The following is a 16,794-nucleotide window of genomic DNA, read 5'->3' on the forward strand; positions in this document are numbered from 1 at the left end:
ACAAATTTCCTCAAAATAATTTCATCAATTATTGGAAAGTTTCCGTACACATAATTCTTTTAATGGATTTTATAATTATTTTTGTTAAAGTTCTAACCTCGTATCTTTATAATTGATATCTTATTCATTGACTCAATATATTCGAGATAAACGATTGGTTCATTCAAAAAATTATATGTAAAAAAACATATTTTAATTTTTAAAGTCATTTTAAAGATTTGTGGTTAAGTTCCTCAGTAATAATTTCAGAACGATTTTTTTCCTTTAAATTATTATATTGAAAGAAAAAACAACGTGTTTATTAATTAATATTTAGAATGAATAATTATAAAGAGGGTGCAATTTTGCTTGAGAAGTTGGGAAGATAATTTGGTTTTGAGTATGAAAAATAGGGTTGTTGGTTTAAATAATTAAAGTTACGAGTAATGAAACACATATTTCAAAACCAAAGGGATTGAATTTAGAAATATATGCAAATTAAAAAAAAAAACAATGGCTCTATACCATTCCCCACCATCATACCAAACTCAAAAATACATTTTTTAATTTTTTTTTTTTATAAAAAATATCTCTTTCTCTCTCTAGAGTTTATACTTAAAACTCACGTGTAAGTGTAAGTATAGAGAGAGAGAGAGAGAGAGAGAGATGATTGATTGATTATGTGAAGTGGAAGCAAAAATGTTTTGATGATTACCTTGTGAGTGAAGAAAAATATTGCATTAAAAAACACAACAATTTCAGTCAAAGACAACAACACAAGCCATCTCTATCTCTCCTCCTTTCTCTCTCCTCTTCTTTTTTTCTTTTAAAAAAATTATTTAACGACACCGTCAACAAAGTATTCGTTATAAGAGTATGTAAATCTCTTCCTAGCAGACGCGTTTTAAAATCGTGAGGCTGACGGTGATCCGTAACGGGCTAAAGTGGATAATATTGATTAGTGGTGGGCTTGAACTGTTACAAATGGTATCAAAGTCATATATGAGTGGTGTGCTAGCAAAGACGTTGGACCTCCAAGGGAGTGAATTGTGAGATTTCACGTTGGTTGGGTGGGGAACATTTTAAAATTGTGGGACTGACGACAATACGTAACTGGCTAAATCAGACAATATCGGTTAGTGGTGAACTTGGAGCTGTTTTGAAATTGTGAGACTGACGACAATATGTAACGGGCCAAAACAAACAATATCTGCTAGGAGTTCATACACAAATATTTGAATTTATATTTAACGATTATGAAGCGATTGCCAAAATATGACGATTCCATTGAATAATTTTTAATTCGGTAAAATATCATTCTATGGATCGTAAAAAAATCCCACTAAAAAACAAACATTCTTTATGTTTTGAGCCGTTCAAAATTGTTAGACGAACACGAGTCTCCACAATGGTATCATATTATCCACTTTGAGGCTAAGCTCTCATGGCTTTGTTTTGGGCTTCCCAAAAGGCCTCGTAGCAATAGAGAGAGTATTATTTGTTTATAAACCCATGATCATTCACTAAATTAGCCGACGTGAGACTTCTATCATCTAACAAAATAACATCGTAGTATACTGAAAAAGCCATCAAAATTAACATTGCATGAAAAAGAGTTAATCGAGCTCCTCACGACCTCTCCTCTCGATTATTCAAGGTTGGATACGATGTAACTGATAGTTTGAAGGTCGGGATCGGGACGGCTTTTCTCTCTCCTCCTATATCAAAAAACCAACTAACACAATATATGAGACATTTTAGTCATAGATTCACATTCTAAGCAACCCCACAACCACATCGCCATCATCATAACCGTTACCACAACATCAAGCCTTCCCCTTTATTTATTTATATATATATATATAAAGGAACCATATAATATATATATATAAGCTAAGCTACGAGCGACACATTATTATCGAACATTATCATTTCTCTTCCGACAAGAAATTAGAGACAATATAAACCGTTTACACTAAGATGAGAAAGCCTGATTCCGCCGCCAACATCCGTCTTAAGAAGGGTCTTTGGTCGCCGGAGGAGGACGAGAAGCTGATGAGATACATGCTATCCAATGGCCAAGGCTGCTGGACCGACATTGCTCGAAACGCTGGTCTTCTCCGTTGTGGCAAGAGCTGTCGTCTCCGTTGGATTAACTACCTTCGCCCCGACCTTAAACGCGGGGCTTTCTCTCCCCAAGAGGAGCGTCTCATTCTCCATTTGCATTCTCTTCTCGGCAATAGGTACTTAAAACTCCCGTTATATCGTGTATTATTCTAGGTTTTTATATTTTGTTTCTCAAGATCTTAGTTTACTTACTTTTAGATACTGAATTCTCGAGGGTAAATGAATTTTGGTCGCCAGATATTACGAAACCTCGAGTAGGGTCTATAGACAAGACGTTGATTATGAACAAAGTCAAAATGTAGGCCATAGTTGTGGTTAATAGGTTTAGTATCATCGAGTCCAAAATAATTAATACAATGAATTCTTCACTTGATTCATTCGTCGATCAATTATTATTTATTGGGTACCGTTTTTATTGGTTAAAATTTTCGATTTGACCTAATAAACACATATCGTCAAATATTTAATTAAATCAATTTTTGATATTAATTAGGTGGTCACAAATAGCTGCACGTCTTCCCGGGCGAACGGACAACGAAATAAAGAATCTATGGAACTCCTCGTTGAAGAAGAGATTGAAGAATCACAGTAACATCTCTTCTCCAAACCCAAGTGAGTCTTCCGAACTTCGAAGTAGCAACAGCTTCGGGGAGCTAACCGAAAACATCATTCCGACCCACGAACACAACAACATCATGAACATGTTCATGGAAAGCTCATCGTTCTCATCCTCAACGTCCAAGAGTACTCCATCCTTGGTCCTACAAAACTACATCCCTTGTGACCCATTTCCTACATTATTGGACAACCACCAATACAACATGGTTGGTGGTGCAATGGAAGAGGGGTATTATGGGGATTACAGCCGAACAATATTCGAGCCGAGAGGGTTAGTCAGGGACAATTATGACTTTTCCCACCTCCCTCCGCTTGGAAATGGAGACATTATCGAGGAGATTAAGGTACCATCGATAAATATAAAAGAAAACAACGAAAATAATATCCAAGAATTCAATAATGATTACTTCGATTATAATAACGAGATGAATTTTAAGGCGGAGGGTATATTTGGAAATAATTATCAAGCCGAGCTGCAAGATAACTTGAAAATAGGAGGCTGGGATTTGGACGGTTTTATCCTTGATTTCCAAATGGATTAATTTCAATTTTTTTTTTAAAAAAAAATTCCAAAATGTTTATATTTTTTTTTTATTAAAAATAAAAAATAGAATTGTTACCAATATTTCCTTTTTTTTTTTTCTATTTTTTAACGAATTTTTAGAAATTTAAGTCAATTTTCAAAAATTAAAAATAGATTTTTGGAAATTAATTTTAAAATTTTAAAGTTTAGAAATATTTTTAAGAAATAAATTTACAAAAAGTAGTTTTTAATAATCAAACTTACTTTAAAAAAAAAATAATTTGATCACTTTTGTCCGTTTGCTCCTCTAAAACGGCGCCGTTTGAAGAGAAATGTGAATAGGGAAGGTTTACTTTGTACTATAAATCCATTGTAATGGAAAAATTCAAAAGAGACGAATTACTGTTAGCTGTTATTATTATTTTTTTAATAAATGAGAACAAATAATTTTAGTTATTATTATTTTCTTGAAATTAAATGTGAATGGTTGATATTTTTAGTCACTATAATTTTAGTAATTTTTTTTTTAAATGTATCATTTATACTTCGATTTTTTTTTTTTCAATTTCGTTGCATAAAATTGAAATTTATTGATAATAAGTTTATATGACATAATAAATATTAAAATATATTATTATTATTATTATTTTTGAAAAGTAATTCTGCAAATAACATTTAAAAGTATCTCATTTAACATTTTTCTTAAAATAAATTTAAATGAAGTGGGAGAAAAACTTTTAACATTTAATAAAAAATAATTTTTTTAATTCTTAAATTATAATTTGGTATATTTTTTTATTACCATAAAAACAGTTGACAATAGAAAATGAAAAGATTCGGGAAAACATCAATTAATTAATAAGAACAAAATAAATTTGATGAGTGGAAGGCTATCGTTTTTTTATTTTCAAACCCAATTTGGACCCCAAAGCATCGTGGCCTCCACGCGAAAGTGGAATTCACTTTATATATAATAATTTTGTTATAAGAATAATAAATTAATAATAATAATAATAATCGAATTTTTTGTGTGCCAATCGAGTGTGAGTTGGTATTAAAGCGGAGTACGATCCGTAATATCTTATCTTGCATGTGGTTTGAAAATAAGAAAATTCGGTGGGAAGTACTGGTTGCTATGGGCCAAGGAACCGAGTCGTACCATCCCAAAAACCTGTCTAAAAGAGTCACTCGCTCTGTAGTGTTTGTCACTTAACTTTCTTAGCCTACATCTCTAGTTTCCCCTGAACCAAGAGGTTCAAGAAAAATTTCTAATGAAGCAAAGGTCTCCTTTATGGGAAGCTTCCATAAGCACTCCAGCAGAGTAGTCGAGGCCCCGTATATACGAATTCCTAAATATAGGAAAAGCTCCCTCCTTTCTTACCTGCAAGAGCTGAGCGTCTTGGATATTGTTATTAATTTGGAGAAATGTGTTTAAACTCACGTTTTCTTAAAATAAGTAAAAATGTCTTAACCATTGAGATATACTCGTATCCTGAAAATCGTTATCTTAATTTTTTTTTTCTATTTAAGAATTGAATATTATTTTTATAATTGTAACAAGAAATTAATTTATTTTTCAAGATAATGATGCAAACCCAATAACACTAAGTCCAAATTTGATAAGCTTTTGTAAAGTAAAGAAACAAAAGGAGAGAAAATGACATAGGAAGGTTCATGAGCACACAATACAAATAGTATTATTGACATTTTAAAAACATTTTTAAAAAAGTTAAGAAGGGTTTTAATAAAAAAATTTAAAGGTATTTTTGAAACAAAATAGTAACGGGTTTCATCTAAAACGAACCGTAAGAATACTTTTTTTATTGTAAAAAAATGAATTCTATGTGCCAAACAAAATGCACACCATTAAGGGCATACTGGTTGTGGTGCACACACAAAGCTTCGATCTTTTCTCTTTTTTTTTTTTTCTTAAAATAGGACTTCTCCCCCAGCATGGAAAAAAAAAAAAAAAAAAAGAGAATTAAGTATTTTCCCATGGAAATAACAAAAATTGATTAATTAAATTAAAAAGAGCACTTGGGAAAAGTCTGGAAGATTGGTAGTGGGATTATCACGTCCAAATTTCGTTCTTTGGTTTCTTAATTGAAAATTATAGATTTTTTTTTTTTAAAAGCTTAATATATTTGAATCCTAATTAAAAAAATTTGAACCAACCATTGTTGAACTTTCCCGAGGAGAAAAGTTTAGTTTTTATTAGCTTATCAACTTAAATAATTGGAATAGATCCATAAACAACTACGCATATATAGCTCAATAATAAGAAATCTAATATCGACCTAACAAAAAATTTTGATTACAAATAAAATTTTCAATTACGGCCATGTGTGTGATTGTGTAAACAATGATATATCATACATTTGTTCAAATATCCTAAAAATAAGAACATAAGTTAGAAAGGAGAATAAAGCATTCCTTGTAAGAGTGTGGAACCTCCCTAATAGACGTGTTCTATGAGTGATAGGTTGGAGAGGGGAACAAAACATTCTTTATAAGGGTGTGGAACTTCTACCTAGTAGATGCATTCTATGATCGTGAGACTGACAACAATACGTAATGGGCCAAAATATACAATATCTACTAGTGGGGGGTTTAGGCTGTTACAAATAGAAGACACTGAGCAATGTGCTAGCGAGGACGCTAGCCTCCCAAGAGAGTGGATTGTGAGATCCTATATCAGTTGGAGAAGGGAACAAAAATATTTCTTATATCTACTATCCGTCGAAGTAAAAAATGGAGAATGTATATCTAGGACACATACCCAAAATTTTATCACGTGGGTGAAACTTTATAGATGAAATTAAACTGGATGTAATTTTTCAATATAGCTCCCTCCCTTGAAACAGTAAAATAAAAAAACCCTTCAAAAGTTCAATATCTCACCAGCTACCTATGTCCAGGCTTACATAGATACAAGCTTATGAACGAATCAAATTCCTCTGGACAATTCAAATACTCCTAATCATCAAATTCATCATTTTCCTTTGCTCGGAAAATTTGCGAACCAGATTTCATTCTTGGATTATTAAGGAAGAAGGTAATGAAAATTGGAATGAATTATGAAAAAAAAAAAAAAAAAAAAAAAAAAAAAAAAATCTTACTGTAAACATATAGCTAAGTTACCACATATGTCGTCTCAGTTTATTTTCTCTCTCATTAAACCAGTGTAATATACCCACTTAACCCATATAAAATGAGTCATAAAATGTATAAAACAGACGTGGGGTAATGGAAATCCTATGTAGAACGCACATTTATCAAAAGCATACAAAATAATATTAAATAAAAACTAGGAAGCTACCCACTAATTAAAGTCACTTCAATCTTTTATGCACAATTGTCACTAGAGAGAGCGAGAGAGAGAGAGAGATATGCTCAAAAATTTCCCCAGCCTCGTCTTTATTAGATTAAAGATATGGTTGGTATCATATATATCAGATATAATACAAATAGACCCATAGAAAATCAATCAGACACAAAAAGATTGTAGGAATGTAATATGCATTACTTTAGTTTAAGCTTTTGTTCAATTGTAATGGCGACATACCCACCATAGTCAGAGAAAACCAATGAATTCACAATGACATTTGAATAACTCCCATTATCAAAAGTCATTCTGTCTTTAAAAGTGGTATAAAAGGAAGGGGAGGCTGAGAGTTTGTTGGGTGTACGAAAAGAAGCGAGTTGGTAAGGAAGAAGAGTTCTGGGATCAGGTAAGAGATATCCTTGCTAAGTCAGAGGACTCTAAACAAAGGTCATTATTTATATACATATAAGTTAGTTCGTTTATTCTCCATGCATACTAATGATAATTAGCCTCTCTTATATCACTGTTTCATCCATCTTTAATGCTTAAACTCTCCTCTTCCATTAAATAATACCTTCCTTTTAACATATATTTAGTACGAAAGAAATGGCACGTGAGTCTATAGCGTGCCTTTATGTTTCGTGTGATATATGATGTTTGTATTGTTGTGTTGTTTCGTGAGATTAGTTGTGTTTTACGACCTTCTTTAATCCCCTTCCCCTTGCCTAGTAAAAATAAATTTGGGTCATTTGTGATCTTTTGGAGTGTATTGTACGTGTGGATAGAGTTTTGTATGTGGCATATGAGATTGTTTGCAATCTTTTTCTAAAAGAATTTGCTCAATCTTTTTCTAAAAGAATTTGCTGTTAATTTGCTCATCACATACAATGTGATTAACCACAGCCACACAAAAATAGTAATTGGAAAGTAGTGGGGTCTTTTAAAGACAATCACATTTATGTCTAATCAAACACGTTAAATTTTAACTAATTTTTATGATTCTTTTGACACATGAATTTTCCAAAACTTCCCATCTTCCTCACCAAATCCACCTGCTCGACTAATCTTATAAATTATCTAAAATAAGTTATTAAAAACAACTCCTAACAATAAAATAAGAATTTGCATTGTGTTTCTTCAATATTCAAGAAGGGTTTTGTCCACATTAACCTTACATAGAAAATCTAGGAGATGAGAGTTATTTGGTGTAGGAAATATATGTAGCTTTCAGGCTCATCCTCATATAATAATCTTTGTTATATAATGGCTGTTTTCTTTCATTCTTCTTCGATCCTCCTAAACGAACAAGCTGACAGAGGATGCTTATGAAGTAATAAATATGATCACTAAAAGCCATGCCCATGCAAATCTTTATAGAGTTTAATTAATATAAAAAATCTACGGTTTTCAAGGGTCCCATTTCTTTCCTATGAAGTCGCTTTAATCAAGGATCAAATCATATATTTTGAGGTTATCTGGGGAAGATTTCTAGCAATTATTATAATTTAATTACTAGCTAGCTAGGAAGGTTCCACCACAGTAGTCCATCATGGAAGCACCTATTTTCCTACGGTTTCTTCATTGCTTTGTTGTGAGCCATTGTTAAACTATCATCAGTAAGAAAAGGTAGACCTGGGGAGGGTTTGATATGCATGGAATGAACAAATTTTTAATATTTCCATGTAGAATTCTAGATTCAGAATCACGTTCCTTCCAATGTACTTCTCAAATAAAAGAATCAATGTATCGTCTAGACATGAGTTCTTCATCACCTATTATCCATGTTCGAATTCCAAAAAAACCGGTGTGCGTATGTGTGCATCATTTACTTAATGCTCTACAGACACAGAACTGAGAGAGGTACTGTTGGCTGAGAATTTTTACATCACAGTTTATCCTGAACATCTGACAGTTCATTTCTACAAGCTCTCCCTTGTAGCATGTATGTTCCTTTCTTGTCAAACGAACAGATCTCTCAACATTAGTGGTTCTAGGGGCCAAAACCTACTTTTGAGTCTCTTTCTCTCTAAATGTGTGTGTTTCTATAAAACTGGTTTACGTGAAGTACAATAACTACGAGTCTTTTCATTCTTTAAGTTGAAAAGAATAGTTTTATGCATGGTGCGTCAACTTCCAAATCATTCAATTTCACTGCTATTTTCAGACCTTGCTGCTGTTTCCTTCAACATCCAAAACTTTTTAGCTTTTTAGCTTTTTAGAATGTTTGCGCACTTGCATAAAATGAGTTATCTAAAGCTTTCTGATCTTGAATTCTTGGTCCAGAATTCAACAGCCTAGACCATTTCAGTACTACAGCACTGGCAGAATAGAACCAGAACCAGAACCAGAACCAGAATCTTAGTTTGACCACACAGGGGGGAATTCAGTCGAAGATGCCTGTTAATGTTTTCTTCAAAGACGCAAGGTGATTTTCATGTTCCAATCAATTCTCTTCTTTAAATGTTTGATGTTCAATTTAACTTGCGAACACTGATGTGATTCTTCCAATCATAACTAATAATTCAGTTCTTTTTCCCATTTCTAAACCGGCCCAAAGAGATTGTGCATCAAATATATATCCATAACTAGAGACTCTTTTCTAATGACGGGAGATAATCCTCTTCCTTTTAAACTAATGACTCGTATATTTTAAATGTTTATAAATGTAGACGTGTTTTCAAGCTTGACACAATCGGTCGGGAGATACTGGGAATTGCATTCCCTGCTGCGCTAGCTGTTGCAGCTGATCCTGTAGCTTCTCTTATCGACACTGCTTTTGTTGGCCATCTTGGACCCGTGGAACTTGCTGCAGTTGGAGTATCCATTGCTATATTCAATCAAGCTTCAAGGATTACCATATTCCCACTTGTAAGCATTACAACTTCTTTCGTGGCCGAGGAAGAGACCATTGGCAAGGCTGACAACAAAGCAGCAAGAGTTGAAAAGGGAAAGTGCTCAGCTGATGATAATTCAGTGAAGGTTTATGTGCCCGAAGATCCTGATCTAGAGAACGATGAAAGACTTACAGCCAAACAAGACTCTGTCAACTTGAATCATGAACCAAGGAGTACTGCCACAACAGAACAAGTTGGAGAAAAAGAAAACAAGGAGAGCTCTTCAACGAAAGAGGGAAAAAAGGAATTGGTTCCAGATAATGGTGCTCTTCAAGAAGATCTGGAAAAAGGTAACCGAAACTTGATGGTTATATTTAGAATATTTTAATAATTTTGATGAAAACTACTGCCACATGTAATTTCTGATTTCCTCTTCTTCTTCCTCTTTTTTTCTTTCTTTTTCCAGATTCAAGTACAAATGTAATCAAGGCTACCTCTGCCAAGTCCAAAAAGAAAGAGAAGAAGCAAATTGCATCAGCGTCAACAGCTCTGATATTTGGCTCAATTCTGGGTCTCATGCAAGCCATATTCCTTGTTTTCGGAGCCAAATCTTTACTGAACCTAATGGGTGTAAAAGATGTGAGTGCTCCCTGTAACTTAAAATGTAGTTCAGTTTTAGATCGAATGTTTTCCTCTAATATTTTGGGACTTCAACAAACAGAATTCGCCCATGTTAGTCCCTGCTCACAAGTATTTAACACTAAGATCAATTGGTGCTCCTGCTGTTCTTCTGTCATTGGCCATGCAAGGGATCTTTAGAGGGTTCAAGGATACGAAAACTCCTCTTTACGTTATTGGTAGGCCTTGTCCCTTTTCCTCTGCATATGGTTGAACCTAATATATCAACTTCCTTTGACTAGCAACTATTTGTTTATATGCCTCCATGTAGTTTCGGGATATACTGTAAACATCATACTTGACCCCATATTCATCTTTGTCTGCCGTTGGGGGGTCAAAGGTGCAGCTGCGGCTCATGTTCTTTCTCAGTAAGCTTTAATTTCTATGCACCATCTTTTTGCTAGAACTTTATAATTTCCTTCAAAATGACATAAACTTTGTGTCTTCACGTTCCAAAAATGCTTCTCTAAGACTTACTTCAATCCTTTCAGGTACTTTATTGTGCTTGTTCTCTTCTGGAGACTTGTGCAAAAAGTCAATCTCATGCCTCCAAGTCTTAAAGATTTGCAATTCGGTCGATTTCTTAAAAATGGTAAAAAGAATTTGTCCCCAAACAACTCTTAACTCGATATTCCAATACCTAGTAAACTATGAGATCAATCAATCTTTAGCTCTTATTGAACTTTGAATGGCTTGGAGCAGGAGGTCTGTTGCTGGCAAGAGTTGTAGCAGTGACCTTCTGCGTGACTCTAGCAGCATCACTAGCTGCAAGGCTGGGCCCAAAACCTATGGCTGCATTTCAAACTTGCTTGCAAGTCTGGATGACATCTTCTTTGTTATCTGATGGTTTAGCAGTTGCTGGACAGGTGAAGAAACAAAAACCTAATTCCACCTCTCTGCAAAACATCTCTTCTAAATGACAATTCATAGATATTCGGGTGGGGTGGAAGTCTAATAGGTATCTCTTTCATGGTATATGATTCATTTTCTTTCTCTTTTAGGCACTCCTAGCCAGTGCATTTGCAGAAAAAGACTACGAAAAGACAACAGCAACAGCTACTAGAGTATTGCAGGTAAGAAACGAATTCAAAACCACAGAAAAACAAAAACATAGTTCCTCTAAACAACGTAAAACATTTTCCTGGTCAGATGAGCTTTATCCTAGGGGTTGGACTCGCTGTTTTCGTCGGAATCGGGATGTTCTTTGGAGCAGGAATATTTTCAAGAGACATTCAAGTGCAGTACCTCATACATTTAGGAATTCCGGTAAATATTAAAACGTACCTTGTTTTCTTCCTTCCAATGCCATGGATGAACTCATCTGATTCTCCTCTTTCTCCGGAAACTCATCAGTTCATCGCAGCTACACAGCCGATAAACTCACTGGCGTTTGTTTTCGACGGAGTGAATTTCGGAGCTTCTGATTTCGCGTATTCCGCATACTCATTGGCAAGTTCTACAGCATCATCCTCCACCTGTTTGAGAAAATTTCTCAACGAAATTACGTTAAATTTTCTGGCTATTTTCTTCAGGTTCTGGTGGCGATTGTGAGCGTTGTATCACTGTTTCTTCTCTCCAAAAGCAATGGCTTCATCGGGATTTGGACTGCTTTGACGATCTACATGCTTCTGCGTACTTTTGTTGGCATCTGGAGGTAATTTCTATTGATAAATAAATTTGTATAATCCCGCGTTTTCTGTTCTTAACAAAAAAAAAAATAATAAATAATAAAAAATTAGTCCTTATTTAAAATTTCCAATTTATTTCCTTATATTTCAACATTTTTCAATTTACTAAAATCAGTTGAAAATAAACTTTATACTATTTGGTGAATTAACAAATAATAATAATAATAATAAATAAGGAAATTAACAGAAATAATTTAATTCATTGACAAATTTATTATTAAATTATTACTCAATTTTAATATTTACTAATTTTTTTGCCCTATAATACTAATAATGATTAAAAATGTAATTTAGTTTTTTTTTATATTATAATTATAATTTATTGAACAAAAAACTAAAAAAATCATAAATTTATTAAACACTTTTAAAATTGCAGGATGGGCACGGGAACAGGACCTTGGCGTTACCTCAGAACCCAAAGGCTACCCTAAATCAAACCGACCTCCACTTTATAAAAATTACTTAAAAATAATATCATCTTTTTAATAGTTTATACCTTGTATCGTTATGGCGGTTGGACTTGGACCCTATAAATGTTGCTTCGTTTTTTTTTTTTTTTTTTTTTGTATTAATAAGGAGTTATTAATAAATTTGCTTGTCATGTACAGTGTCGGATCGAGGGACTCAAACCTCTAATCTCTAGTCTAAAACAATTGAGTTACGTAAATAAAACATGAATTTTCTAATTTTAAATTAATTATGTGGAGCCTTTAAATTATAAATTATAATAATTTTAAATAAGTTTATATTTAATTAATTAATTTAATGAACTTTTATATATATATATATATATATATATATATATATATATATATATATATATGCATTTCGAGCTTAAATTAAATAACTAAAAAATAATAAACATGAATTTTCTAATTTTTACTTTTGAAAATCAATTTAAACATAAATACGAACACGTTGAACCAATTCGTTCGTCAAGTTTGGGCCGTAAGAAGGGAGCAATAAAGCCCGGCCCAATTAGTGGCCCAAACTCATTGGTAGTTTGGATCTCGGTTCGATTCCAACGGGAGATGACCTTTCTGAGTCGCCAAATCAAAGCGAATTCCATCTCTTGGCGCGGCCATGGCGTCGTTTGGCTCTCTGAAGAATGCCATCTTCGAAAGAGAAGAGAGAAAACAGTGCGCTCTCTTGTCCTTTAATCTCTCTTAACATGTCCGTAGCTCATTTCCATGGAAGCCTTTCTGTCATTTACTCTTAACCTATTTTCTTCTTTATTCTTGAAAATTTTGCAGGCAGTATCAGGCGCATGTGCGAGGCTCAATGTTCACGATCGCCGCAAGAAGTTTATGCGTGAGTATGGTGTGATTGCTACTGTGTTATTCAGTGCGTAACTTTTTTTGTGGAATTAATGAGCATTTGTGGGGGAAACCATTGGATTTGTGATTGTGGCTTAATTATACGTTGCTTTATTTGAATGTTTTTGGCGTATGATCTTTTATTTTAACATGAAGATCAGTTACTAGCATTGGGGGCGAGACTACTGCTCAATTATGGAAGTGATTGAATGTTGTTGTTTAGCTTTGAGCTCATTTGGATTTTGTCTATCGCGGTTGCAAATGGGATAGAGTGATAGGAATTGTTAAACACAGTACATTTAGTTGGCTTATAAGGTTATTAGCTGACGGACGGACGTGAAGGATGCTTGCAAATATTGAGCCCCTTATTTGCATATCCTGGAGTCCTAAAGCAAAAGAATGATGAACAGTTTCCCTCACTAAGATGACAGGAGGCTACAATCATCCTAACATTTTGGTGCAAGAGATTTTTCTGTTAGCCTCAAGATTAGTTACTTTTAAATATTTGAATTGTGGATTTGTTGCAGTTCATTTCTACGGGAAAAATCAATCTATTGAAGAGAAATTTCCTATTAAGACTGATCAAGACGCCTTGAGGGAGGGCTACCAGTATAATCCCACTATTCTTTCCAATCATGATTGAATGCCATTTTATCATTCATAGAGATGCAAATGATGGAATGCCAAATTAAATAATTAATTAGAATATGAATATATAATCGTTAAATGCAGTTCTAATAAATCCCTATTTTGCATGATTTAGAATGTACACAGGGTAGAGCATAAGTGCACTCCTAGTCAACTTGATCATTGTGTGTATTTTTGGTTCCTTGATGATGACTTGTTTATCTACTTGGGCTTGTGTGTTGGTGACATGTTGATTGCTTCCAAGGGACCAGTGGAGATTGATAAGCTTCAATCCACTATTGCAGTCTACTATTACATTGTCTAACACCGAAACAGAGTATATAACAGTCACGGTAGTTTTTAAAGAAGGTATTTGGTTCCATGATTTGGTTAATGACTTGGGTATTTCTCAGTAACACGTAGATGTGTTTTGTGATAACTAGAGTGCTATTTGTTTGTCGAAGAACCAAGTCTATCATGCTCGTACCACCAAGTATATTGATGTCTGATTTCATTCTATTCAAGAAAATATCAATGAAGGGGATATTCGTTTATTGAAAATTGGAACCGTTGATAATCCTATGGATATGTTGACAAAGGTGATTGCTTGTAAAAAGTTTTGGCATTGTTTAGATTTGATCAATGTTGGACGAAAGAAATAGCTTGTTGACTTGGTGGCAGCCAAATTGATTATCTGCTTTTGGATCTTCTAATAAGGTGGAGATTGTTATAAGTTGTGATGAAGAATAAGTTCATGCATCTTCTACGCATGTAGGGTCATTTATTTTAGTTCATAAGTCTCATTTATTTGGTTCATAATCCTTACTGGTTCATCTTTCGTTTTTGATACATGTATGAGCATTAATGTTGCTTTGATTCATGTACGAGAATTAGTATTGCTATGCCTGCATAAAGGCTTGTCTAGCATTGTTTTGAGAGATCGAGTCATTGTCATTTTGTATTTGTCTAGAGGCAATTGGGAGGAACTTTGTAAGATAGACTTTGTAGTGCGAGAGTGTGGGAGATACACTTATAAACACTTTGGTTATAGTGATTGGCTACCACCTGTGAATGTAGGAGAATTTCTTCTCTCCAAACCACGTAAATCTTTGTGTCTCTTTGTTTAATTTCTGTTTGTGGGTGTGAGTGCAATTGCTTTTGCTTCAGCTTCCGCGACAACAATTGAGTATCAAAGCACTTTGATTGTAGCATTAGGGTACAACACATATAACCATGTACGTATTCATAAACTTTGTTCGTGCTTGGATATGGTTGAATCATTTGCTGTTAGTTTCCCTCCATCATTCCATGCTTACATAACTTATATTTGCATCATCTGTTGTAATGTAATGTAAAAAGCAAGCCACAATTTTCACTGTGATAAAGCTGTTCGTTTGGAATCTGAATCATTCTTTTTATGATTTGTCAAATTGAAATCTAACAATTTTCTCACCTCCCCTGTTGTCTTCGTTTAAAATTTTCTATTTTTATAGTCTCGTACTTAGTTTTTTTGCAAGATTTATTTATCACTGTTTTCTCCCATCTTGTATATTTTGTTGTAGATGCTCAAAGAAGCTTCATTACAAGAGAGAAAATGAGAAACAGGAAAGGATGGAGCAAGAAATGTCCAAAAGGAAGAGGTACCACTCCAAACTTTAAGGTACAATTTTCTACTAGCTAGATTGGCAAGAAGGATCAGGTCGTCTTTTATAACATATCCAACGGGTTGGGTCAGGTCGTCTTTTATAACATTAGCTAGATTGCAAGTTTAAACATTATTCTCATATCCAACGGGTTGGGTCAGGTCGTCTTTTATAACATTAGCTAGATTGCAAGTTTAAATATTATTCTCATATCCAACGGGTTGGGTCAGGTCGTCTTTTATAACATTTGATACCATCAATGAAATTGTTTCCTATCCAAAAATTAGAAAACCTCTACTTAGTCAGTCTATTGGCAAAGACCCTTTTGCCGTTTCTTTGCAGGAAAGAAGGCTTCAACATCATCACGGGGGGATCATAAAGCTGATGACTAAAACGACTTTGATGAATATGGGCCTCAAGGCTACACTTCCGGCCTCCACAAGGCAGTATTTTCAGGTATCTGCTTCCTTGAAACCTTTTCGAAGACGACAAATGGCAATTTATATCTTAAACATAAAGCATCATGTGCATGTGGTTGATTCCCTAATTGTTTAATTGAGTTGTATTGTAGCCTTGTCGTAATCTATCTACCTTGTTCTGTTGTATGAGCTGTTATGTGCAGCAGGGTTTTTTAGTTCAGAAAATCCATCCACCCAATTGAAACTAATCAAAAGCTCTAAACCCTCCCATATATTCAATGTTCATGCTCAGATCCCCTTTTGTTCATCGTCATACTCGCTGTCACCACCCACCCTTTTCGACCTTTGTTTCCTTCCTCCCATGGACTTGGACTTAATTGTGGTCACCACCCACCCTTTTCGACCTCTCTTTCAAGTTTCGACCTTTGTTGCCTTCCTCCCATGGACTTGGACTATTGTAATTGTGGTCACCACCCACCCTTTTCGACCTCTCTTTCGAGTTTCGACCTTTGTTGCCTTCCTCCCATGGACTTGGACTATTGTAATTGTGATATACAAAAAAAGAAGTTTGGTTGAAGATTATTGAAAGAAATATTCTTAAAATCATGGGTTTATAAGGTTCATTGGTGTGAGGCCTTTTAGTGTTGTGATTCTTAATAAAGTTGTGGGTTGGTGGACGTGGACAATGGGATAATTTCTCTCCGTCCTCTAGTTATATGAATAACAAAATTTTATTAATAAAGTCGCTCGGGAGGGATCTTTCTAATATATAGTTTTATTAATATATTTTTGACAATTGGGCATCTTGATGTCATTTTGATGGTTAGTGCATTGGGTGGGGTAATAAAAGTATTATACAACTTTAATTAAATAAAAGAGCCATATTGGTGAGGCATATGGAAGTTTGAGATTTTCTAAATTAAAAAAAAAAAAAAAAAAAAAAAATATATATATATATATATATATATATATATATATATGTATATATATATTATATTATTATATCTTAAAAATAGT

At 33.9% G+C, this 16,794-nt stretch overlaps 3 protein-coding genes across 8 annotated transcripts; all 3 read left to right on the forward strand.

Annotated features, from left to right (window-relative positions):
- Positions 1-1,921: 1,921 nt before the first annotated feature.
- On the forward strand, positions 1,922-3,651 carry LOC111807747 (transcription factor MYB83). The gene is made up of 2 exons (XM_023693617.2): positions 1,922-2,222; positions 2,600-3,651. Exons 1-2 carry the CDS (start codon positions 1,960-1,962, stop codon positions 3,264-3,266), a joined length of 930 nt encoding a protein of 309 aa, XP_023549385.2. The 5' UTR covers positions 1,922-1,959; the 3' UTR covers positions 3,267-3,651.
- Positions 3,652-6,357: 2,706 nt separating this feature from the next.
- LOC111806768 (protein DETOXIFICATION 43) lies at positions 6,358-12,469 on the forward strand. 5 transcript variants are annotated; one of them, XM_087129091.1, is made up of 13 exons: positions 6,358-6,978; positions 8,866-8,997; positions 9,242-9,756; positions 9,873-10,045; positions 10,128-10,263; positions 10,356-10,452; positions 10,576-10,676; positions 10,787-10,950; positions 11,086-11,157; positions 11,234-11,350; positions 11,438-11,533; positions 11,617-11,738; positions 12,149-12,469. In XM_087129091.1, the coding sequence occupies exons 2-13, from the start codon at positions 8,966-8,968 to the stop codon at positions 12,201-12,203; spliced, it is 1,680 nt and encodes a 559-aa protein (XP_086985217.1). In that variant the 5' UTR covers positions 6,358-6,978; positions 8,866-8,965; the 3' UTR covers positions 12,204-12,469. The 5 variants fall into 5 exon arrangements, with proteins under 5 accessions (XP_086985217.1, XP_086985215.1, XP_023547982.1 ...); XM_087129089.1 differs by having other exon boundaries at positions 6,359-7,019; positions 8,856-8,997; XM_023692214.2 differs by having other exon boundaries at positions 6,359-6,978; positions 8,856-8,997.
- Positions 12,470-12,574: 105 nt separating this feature from the next.
- Positions 12,575-16,062, forward strand: LOC111806593 (uncharacterized). 2 transcript variants are annotated; one of them, XM_087129093.1, is made up of 4 exons: positions 12,575-12,911; positions 13,026-13,083; positions 15,278-15,355; positions 15,678-16,062. In XM_087129093.1, exons 1-4 carry the CDS (start codon positions 12,881-12,883, stop codon positions 15,748-15,750), a joined length of 240 nt encoding a protein of 79 aa, XP_086985219.1. In that variant the 5' UTR covers positions 12,575-12,880; the 3' UTR covers positions 15,751-16,062. The 2 variants fall into 2 exon arrangements, with proteins under 2 accessions (XP_086985219.1, XP_086985218.1); XM_087129092.1 differs by having other exon boundaries at positions 12,580-12,911; positions 15,278-15,375; positions 15,701-16,062.
- Positions 16,063-16,794: the final 732 nt, after the last annotated feature.

Source organism: Cucurbita pepo, chromosome 12, assembly GCF_057944985.1.
Source record: "Cucurbita pepo subsp. pepo isolate OVF chromosome 12, ASM5794498v1, whole genome shotgun sequence".
Lineage (NCBI taxonomy): Eukaryota > Viridiplantae > Streptophyta > Magnoliopsida > Cucurbitales > Cucurbitaceae > Cucurbita > Cucurbita pepo.